Source organism: Musa acuminata, chromosome BXJ3-3, assembly GCF_036884655.1.
Source record: "Musa acuminata AAA Group cultivar baxijiao chromosome BXJ3-3, Cavendish_Baxijiao_AAA, whole genome shotgun sequence".
NCBI classification, from domain to species: Eukaryota; Viridiplantae; Streptophyta; class Magnoliopsida; order Zingiberales; family Musaceae; genus Musa; species Musa acuminata.
Window position 1 is genome coordinate 17,874,518 of NC_088351.1, and position 9,604 is coordinate 17,884,121.

Here is a 9,604-nt window from a genome sequence, read left to right on the forward strand (position 1 = left end):
TAGGGGATTATGAGAGAGAGATTGAAAGAAAAATCTTAATCTCTCATATACTACTCAGATGCACACTTAGCCCAGAGGGGTCGACTAGTAATATTAAATCAGATTTTTACTCACTAGTAGCATCAGATGCTACTCAAATGAACTTAAACTATGTTGTTGATTGTGATGGAACTTTTATATCTATCTAATTTGGGCTTCACCCTTAAAAGATTCGCATGGATGGAAGAATAATAGTTGCTGTTGGAGCTTACTGTGATGATGTTAGGCCTTTGCAAGTAATGGGACTTGCCATCTTCAAAGGTCTTTTTAAATCCCACTCTCTTAAGGCTTCATAGTGTTCTAATATGCACAGACTTAAAAATACGTGTATATAAACTTAGTACCTTAGATCATTATTTCTGGACATGCATGACCTAGATAGGAAGGTTAAAAAAGTTAAATTTCTTCATATCAAATATTCAAACACATGACATTATCGGTGATCAATTATTTAGCACTATTAACACTTTCTTTATTGAATAATAATTATTATTTTTATTAAAAAGTCTGAATTAAAAATATTAATCATCCCCTCCATAGTGTTTCCATAAAGGAATAAGCCATTAGTGGTAGAAACTATCTTTTTACAAGGAGTTGATGCTTTAGCACCGAAGGTTATGAAAACACGAATCATTCATGATTATCCAAAATCATAGTAAAATAGCATTGATGTTACGAGGTAAGAATGATTTTAAAAAATTAGGAGCGTACATATAAAAAAGCCAGTTGCTAAGGGAATCAACATTTCAATGAATTTTAGCTAAGTTCTAAAATTTTCTAACAACACCACATTCGAAGATGTGTTTGAGAAGTCATTAAAATAATTATATAAGAAATTAGTCAACTTGTGAATGAAAGATCTCATAAAGATATCAAAAAGCGGGCAACGATCCCAAAGTAGTTTCTAAAGAAAAAAATTTAAACTTTAGATAAACATTCAAACCCCGTATTACCTTCTTTCTTTCATACGATCCTCCTTTCTCAATTGAGTGGTAAGTATTCTTAAAAGAAACTTTGTCATTTAGAGTAAAAGTTTAAACCCATTGATCCTTATCCAGGTTGCTGGTAATATGTATTTTTCTAACTTTTTTAAACAGGGAATAGATGAAAATAGTCGTAGAGTGCCGAGGAATTCCATGAATGATTCTTAAAGAAGTTGAATATTAAAAGGTAGGTATTAAGATGTACATCGGTAATTTAGATGGAGAAATGTTAGTAATCCGTGGTTACTTTGAGGTAACATTTGATCTTGTATTATTGGGGAGGTAGAGAATAATTTTAAAACTAAAATAAATTATAGAGATCAACTATCAAAAATATATGGAAAAATTAAATTCTTTATCATGCGAAATAAATATAAGACCCTTGAGTTATTCTCACTCAAATATGATTTGTTTTGTATACCTTCTCACATAAATCTTGAAGAATTTATATATTCTTTTTCATTCTCTCTAAAATTCTTATAGAGCGTCCTCTCTAAATACTCTAGAACAAATCCAAAAATAACCAAAGTATTTTTTATATCTTTTTCTATCCTCACATAAACTTTTATATATATACTCATTCTTGCATTAGGATTTTTTATCCTTATCGGGCACTAGCTTTAGAAATCCTAAAATATTTATCAATCTATACTAATCTACTTTTTAAAACTTAATTTTCTATTATCAATCATAAAAAAGAAAAAAAATAATTAATAGATGAGTGAGGGTTATGTTTTAAAATATAAGGGTTGACGCCGTAATTAATCCAAAGGATTTTGATAATGAGAAGTTCCGAATGTAAAATTGAGTTTATCCCATGCCCTTTCTCATCTATACATCTCACACATCCTAATAAATTCTTACTCATCTCTGCATCTCACATATTTTAATAAACCCCAAAAATTTGTGTGTAACATTAATGAAAGAAAAAAGAAGAGAAGAATTTGAAGTGTATTATTATGACTTGAACCTAATAATAATAATACTTGCGTCCGACCGAGATCAGTTCGGTTCGATCAAGTCGCGGCGGAAGAGGACCAAGTCGGATCTCGTACGACGAAGCTTCCATCCTCGTGCAATGCAAACCGGAGGGGGACACGTATGAGTGGGACCCATCGGTGGGTCCCGGCTGACTCTGCCTTCCTCCATCCCTAAGGCGACCAAAAAAGGTCACCCGACGCGACCGTCCAAATTCTCGCTCTGTTTCCTCTTCATCAGTCTCGCGATCGGAACCCCTCTCAGCTCTCCTTCCTCTCCCACTTCCGCCGCCTTCGTCGTGTCGATACATGGCGATGGAATTTTAGGGTTTCGCTCCCCATCGGCAGCCTCCCCACCTCTTCGCCCCATGTCCTTATTTGACGCCGCCTCCCACCCCCGGCAGCCCTTCGATCACCACCACCACCTCAAGCGCAAGGTCGACGACCATGACGATCAAGATCACTCCTTCCCCCTCCTGAAGATGGCCAGGCCCTCCTCTCCCCCTTTCTCCTTCCCCTCCCCCTGCCTCACCCCCGCCCTCGCCGCCTTCGATGTCGAAGAGTCCAAGACCCGGTTGTCTTCTTCCCACCCGCCACCTCCCTTCGCCTCCCCCTCTGCATCGCTGCCATCGCCGTCATCGCTGCCGTCGCCGCCGTCAGATGAACTCCACTTCTTTGTGCGCTTGATGTCGCGTGGAAGCCTCGTGGTCCACGCCCGCCCAACTGACACCGTGAATTCCGTCATCGAACGGATCGAATCGGTCACCGGCATCCCCAGCCGCGAGCAGCGGCTGATTTATTGCGGTCGCCAGCTGCGCGGCGAGTCCACCCTCCGCCACTCCGCGGTCAAGAAGGACGCCACCCTCCAGCTCACCGGCCGACTCCGGAGCACCGGTCAGAGCAGGGCTTGGCGGGTCGTCGACGACCTCGTTTCCTCTATTTGTTTCCTCAATGCCGCCGCAGCCTCCGACATCTGTACCGTCGATCGGCAGCGAACCGTCGCCCAGCTCGTGAAGGATTTCCTCAACACTACCCTTGCCGACTCCGACGGTGACAAAGATAAAGCTTTGGCCTACCTCGGAGTCTTTTCACTGGCCGGCGCCCCATCGGAGCTCGTAAAACTGTATCTTTCGCCTTTGACCGACAACCGAGCCATAGCCGAAGGTGCTATTCGGATTTTCCTCGACTCCAATCCTGACTTCCTTCCGGAATACGTGCACTCGCAGTGCGCCCCTATCGTGTTCACCTTCTGTAGGATGCTCGCAGCCACCGTGGGCAGGAACGACCAGCTTTATGTTGGGTGCCGGAGGACATTGTCTAAGCTTCTAAAGGCTTCCATAGAGCCTTTGAACTCAGTTCATTTGAAGTCGACTCACTTGCTACTGGAGCTGCATTTGTTTATCACTGAGCTTAGTGGTCTGGTGGATGCTGCGCTTTCATCTGACTCCATGTTAGATTCGGAGGTTGTTCTCACTGATCTCTCCAATTTCTTGACAGCGATGCGTTGGGCAATACAGGAGTGGAAGGGTGTAGACAGGCCAATCTCTGAGCACTTGTATATCCTGGGGAGTCCAAGGTATGAGAATGGCATTGGTTTGTTATACGAGTTATATATAAAGCTCCTGAACAAGGTTGGCCAGTGTCTGAAGAAGGTGGAGGACATACTGGATGAAAGGGGGCAGGCACGGTACGAGGCTCAATTGCCAAAATGGTCACAGCTACTTGTTGTTCTTACAGTGATCAAGGTTTTCTCCAAGATTTTTGAGGGGGCCGAGCAGTTGCTTCATTCACTTCTTTTCGAGCGGCGGAGGACACTGAATGCTCTTCTCAGATGTGCTAAGAGGAATCGGAAGCTTCGCTGGTTTCTCAAGTATAAAGACATAACTGATTTTGAGGCAAGAAGGAATTTACTTTTGATGATGCTTCCTGAAGGAAAAGAGGAAGAAGAACTGCACGAAATGCTCATTGACAGGTTCCAGCTGCTATCTGAGTCCTTTCAATATATTGGCCAAGTTGATGCTACTGCATTGCGTGGAGCAATTTTTATGGAGTTCAAAAATGAGGAGGCCACAGGTCCAGGTGTTCTCAGAGAGTGGTTCTGTTTGTTATGCCAAGCTATTTTCAATCCTCAGAATCCACTTTTCTTGTCATGCCCACATGACCATCGAAGATTCTTTCCTAATCCTGGCAAGTTCATCCGCTCTACATTCTTCACCTTTCTTTGTGAGCTCATTATTCTGATGTTACCCTAAGTTACAGAGACCTTTCTTTTTTCCTCCAAGTAATTTTTATGAATATTTAGATGAATACGTATCTGAAATTTTCATAAATTGTATTATAAGTCAAATAATTACTATGTCTTTTTTATAAGCTAGTGTTGGGTATGCATTTTGCTTATGTTGCACTTTGCATGCATGCTACAAGCTAAAATATATCTTGGATTAAATTATAGCAATCTTACTGTGACCTTGATGCAAAGAATATTACTTCACAGCTGAATGCACTTAGTATATATTTTTTTGAAAAAATATAGAAGACAATTAGATTTTAGTTGTTACAAACCATACTGCAGGAAAATTGACCAATGAACAAGTTATTTTAAATGATACAAAGAAAAGGTGACCTTGTCTACAATACATGAAGTCCAAGTTAGATCTTGTAAGTCAACTTAGTTCTCCTCCCTGAAACTAAACTTGAGAGTATCACAACCTTCCTTAAGACTTGATGTCCTCGTCAAAGTCCATTGTTTATATGAAGTCCAATCTCTCTAGTTCCATTCACGGGTAGTTCTTACTTGAACTCCTCACTATACTGAGTACCAGCTCCGCTTTGATATTATTAGTGATGAATTGACCTGATGAGATAGCTGTATTTTACCCATGTACCCATCAAGTTCAACTTAATTCTCTTCACACAATCTGATGTGGACCTAAAATTTGAATATGTTAGTCATTTTGTGGAATAGAATAGTATAGCACCTCAGAAATCACCTTTTGGGCAGCACATTACCTCGGCTTGGCCAATCCAACCTAGAGTCAGCAGGGGAAAATACCGCACTTCAGCTTGAGTTACGTCAATGCATACTGGTCCAGCTTGTTATGTCGTGTTTGAGTCCCTTAAAGTAGTCAGTAACTTGACCTTGCTAGATTGCGTAATGTGTCATCAAACTCAGCAAAGAAGTTTCAAGTCGTTCCTTGCCATCCAGTCAACAAGGAGACCAAAACTGACTTCATTGAATATCAAACTACAGTTCCTATCTTAATTTTGTTTGTTCGTTGTTCTCTAAGCTTAAAGTCACAGAAACAATCTCTCTATTTGCAAGGTTAAGGCTACATACATTGACCTTTCTTAGATCCCATATTAACAGGAGCCTTTGTGCAATGGCCATCTGTTTCATTTGGTCCTCCAAGCAACATAGACAAGATCTTTTTTCTTTTGGCTTTTTTGCTGCAATTCCTGCTTTCTTATGTGGTGTTTGTCAATATTATGCAGCATCCTCTGTAGATCCTCTGCACCTCAAATACTTCAGCTTCAGTGGGCGAGTGATTGCACTAGCATTGATGCATAAAGTCCAAGTTGGTGTTGTGTTTGATCGTATGTTCTTCTTGCAACTAGCTGGAAGATCTGTTTCTTTGGAAGATGTGCGTGATGCGGATCCAGTCTTATACATGAGTTGCAAACAAATTCTCGAGATGGATGCAGCCCTTCTTGATTCAGATGCCTTAGGGCTAACATTTGCCAGAGAAATTGATATGATGGGGTCAAAGAGGATGGTTGAGCTGTGCCCTGGTGGGAAGGATATTATTGTACATAGCAGGAACAGGGAGGAGTATGTCAGCCTCCTGATTAAGCATTGCTTTGTTACATCAATCTCTGAACAGGTTGCTCATTTCACTCAGGGTTTTGGTGATATTCTTTCTAATTCAAAGCACCAGCGGTTTTTTTTCGATAGCATGGATCTTGAAGATTTTGATCGAATGCTAGGTGGAAGTAATAATGTCATTAATGTGAAGGACTGGAAAGAACATACTGAATATAATGGCTATAAATCCAAAGATCGTCAAATCTATTGGTTTTGGAAGGTAAATTTATATGACTTCTATTTTCTGCTCATGATGCTTTTGTTCATGCTTTTATTTTGTCTAGAGTTTATGTCATTATCCTAATGTTAGTATCTCTTACCACATCCTCGGAGATAACCTTTCTAGTGCAGTTGGCAATTGTATAAACTTTTGACTAACTTTAACTTCTAATTTAGTTTCTTTCTCTTTCAGTAGACAGAAATGATATTTCATTGTTGTTACTGTGGTACTGCACATTTTCCTCCCATCTGCGCTTCTGGTTGTCTATGTTAATATCTTATTTTTGTCCTTAATTGAAGTGGTTTTGTAGTTGTGTTGAAGATGCTTAAATTCTTGCTTTTTATCTTCAGTTTAGTATTAGCACTACATCTAAGTCTTGGTTCATAAAATCACACTAAATTTTATGCTTACTGGATCTTTTTTTGTCAACATTAACTTGTACATATGGTTTTTCATGGTAGTGGATCAGAAAATGTTTTTTTCAGGGTTTATATACAAATAATTATCACCTATGACTATGCCATAAAGGTAACTTTATGGGGTTGATAAAGAAGTTCAAATTACATTTGTATCACTTGAATATGTTGTTATTGCTTGAACCCGAGGAATCCAACTTTTCCATCATAGATGTAAGTTTAGGGGCATGGTTAGATTTATAGAGATTGTTCATAGTTTGATAGTGGCAGTCCAATATATAGAAGGTTTATACCATGAGTAAACATGGTGACAAGCAGGTTAAAATACTGAGCTTATCGGTTGGCAAGGGTTGTTATATACCTGTGATAGCCAACTAGGATGCAGATCGAGCAATTTCATCCACTTTGGTTCTTTATAGGCTGGATCACCCTAGTAAGCTTACCATACTGGTTCGGACGGTATGCAATCTGTAACCTAATTATATTAAGTGGGAACCTGTGCCATATTCTTATTTTTTGATAGATGTTGTTGTTATTTCTCTTTTTCTGTCTTTTGTAAGCTTACCGTACTGGTTTGGACAGTATGCAAACTGCTACCTAATTATATTAAGTGGGAACCTGTATACCATATTCTTATTTTTTGATAGATGTTGTTATTTCCTTTTATTTTTCTTTCTTTCTGTCTTTTGTCATTCTCTTTCTCTCCCCTTTACATCTCCTCTCCATCGCATCATTGCCATCTCCTCCTACCGCTATGTTTCCTCCTCATCTTCCTCTTCATCTGTCTTCCTCCTACTCTGCTACTTCTTCTTCCTCTTACTCATCTCTCCTCATTCCTTCTTCTCTCCATCTTTCTCTGTGGTGCAGGCAGCACCAACCCATGCTTATTGTTGATACATCAATTTGCTATCATGATATCATGATAGGTATTGCCACTGGATTAATATTTTAAACCTTGATCACAGAATTCCTCGACTTTGCTATCATGATACCAGGGTAAGACAATTTGATGAATGGCAAATTCTTCTTTGATGATTTATGGGTATATTAGAGCACGTGAAATATTATCAGCATAACCTAGTATACTGTTGCTTATTACTAAGTCAACTTCTGAATTGATTTTTTTTTTTTAAAGAAATATGTTTTCTATCCAATTGTTTCACTAACACCTTCTATATATTATAGCAACATTCAGAATATCCTTTCAAGCATTTGCAAACAACACTTGTAAAATGGTGATTGTGATGCTGCACGTGTGACTAGTAATCTAGTATAATAATTACTATAGAAATTTATTTTCGTTGCTGTGTGAACCAATTGCCTTTGCCCCTGAGAATGTTTGTAAATTAGTGCACGTGAAATATTATCAGCATAACCTAGTATAATGTTGCTTATTCTAATCATTGTTTGACTAACTCTATATAATAATAGCAAGGTTACTTTCCTTGCTGTGTGAACCAATTGCCTTTGCCCCTGGTCTTTTAGAACAATGATTAGAATTTTAGAATTCTACATTAACTATTGTAATTGAGATATGGCCACATAGCCCAAGTTTGCAGAAGCCAGCTGTAGGTCCAAATGTTTAAAAAATGGTGATGTACGGTGTGTGCTTATCATGGCAATACTTGATATTTAAACTCATCGTGGATCTAAGCATAGAACAGGTAGGTTCTCGTCCGGCATAGTCATTTGGGCCATAAGTTGACCTGACTAGTCTCTTCAGAGGTTGCATTTAGGTTTCCTTGCCCAACTGATGCCGGATAGCTTGTTTGATAAGCTGGTCAGAGAGAACGATTGTTTTCCCCAATATATTTTATTTACTTGATGACAAGTCACCTGACCCACCATAGAAGATGCAAATTCCTGATTCCAATCCTCTTTCTGTTATTCCCCAAGAGAAATTTGAAACTCCATATTGTAAGTGTCCATTGTCTATTACTGTACTACTCTATGGCCCTGAAACAATTGCACCATTCCATAGCCCTTCCAAGTTGCTGCCTCCAGCACCATGTGACCTATCATGGGTTTATTTTCTTTTTCTCATTTTAGAGTCCGAGTTTGACATGAAGAGCTGAATGCTTGAACGTTCTTTGTGAATAATTTTTAGTTCCTTAACACATTATATATATTTCTAGATGTGATTTTCCAAGGAAAAACAGTAATAATAAATTAAACTTCTGTAGGTTGTAGAGAGCATGTCCGAGGAGCAACGGAGAGTGCTGCTTTTTTTCTGGACATCCATCAAATACTTACCTGTGGATGGATTTGGTGGTTTGGCTTCCAGACTGTACATATACAAGTCGTCTTCAGATTCCCAAGAGTGTTTACCAACATCACATACATGCTTCTACCGCCTTTGCCTGCCAGCTTATGGAACAAAATCCATGATGCATGACCGGCTTCAGTTAATTTCTCAAGAGCATATTAGCTGCAGTTTTGGCACCTCATAAAAGAAGAATGATGGAAAAGAAGAAGCTGGTTCTCTGTACAGATGTGTTTATGTCGAAATCATGTTCATGATAGGATGTAATTAAGCACCTGCAATTTAAATTAGTTATCTATATAGGGAAAAAGAAAATATTTCTTTACCTTGTTTCTCTATTCTTCTCTATGGCTAGAAAAGTGAAAAATAGAAAGGCTATTTTCTCTCTAGTGGAACTGTTAACTTCTGATGGTAAGTAGAGAGAGAGAGAGAGAGAGAGAGAGAGAGAGAGAGAGAGTACTTTTCTCAAGTTGTTCATAGCAGCAGTCTCTTGTAAATAATTAACCAAAGTTGAATGGGGACTTAATTGTTCTCATTGTCATATCATTGATCAAATCTTCTCCTACAAGGAGTTTGTCTTTCCAACTATTTATTTTATCAGCTCATTCTCATACACTGTTTTCATGCTGACATGTATTGACTTCACATTCTGGCTTTGCCTCCCAACATAATCCAATAACAAATCAGAATTGTATTCTCTGATAATAATTTAATGCTTAATGCTCCTAGTTCAAACTTGTACATTTTGTAAATACAGCCATTTCAAAATCCAGTGTATAGGGAAAAATATATTTCTGTTAGAACCCTTGCAGATTCTAAATTTGGGGTTGATCTCTTTAGGGAA

At 38.9% G+C, this 9,604-nt stretch overlaps 1 protein-coding gene across 1 annotated transcript; it reads left to right on the forward strand.

Moving 5' to 3' along the window:
* The first annotated feature begins 2,200 nt into the window (after window positions 1-2,200).
* LOC135634252 (E3 ubiquitin-protein ligase UPL5-like) lies at window positions 2,201-9,345 on the forward strand. The gene is made up of 3 exons (XM_065144593.1): window positions 2,201-4,186; window positions 5,492-6,081; window positions 8,681-9,345. Exons 1-3 carry the CDS (start codon window positions 2,368-2,370, stop codon window positions 8,945-8,947), a joined length of 2,676 nt encoding a protein of 891 aa, XP_065000665.1. The 5' UTR covers window positions 2,201-2,367; the 3' UTR covers window positions 8,948-9,345.
* Window positions 9,346-9,604: the final 259 nt, after the last annotated feature.

What these genes read in the sequence shown, in the direction of transcription:
- LOC135634252 (XM_065144593.1), top strand. Translation starts at nt 2,368, where the DNA reads ATGTCCTTATTTGACGCCGCCTCCCACCCCCGGCAGCCCTTCGATCAC. An exon ending in AAGATTCTTTCCTAATCCTG is followed by an intron (nt 4,187 to 5,491) that starts GCAAGTTCATCC and finishes AATATTATGCAG; the next exon opens with CATCCTCTGTAGATCCTCTG. An exon ending in AAATCTATTGGTTTTGGAAG is followed by an intron (nt 6,082 to 8,680) that starts GTAAATTTATAT and finishes AAACTTCTGTAG; the next exon opens with GTTGTAGAGAGCATGTCCGA.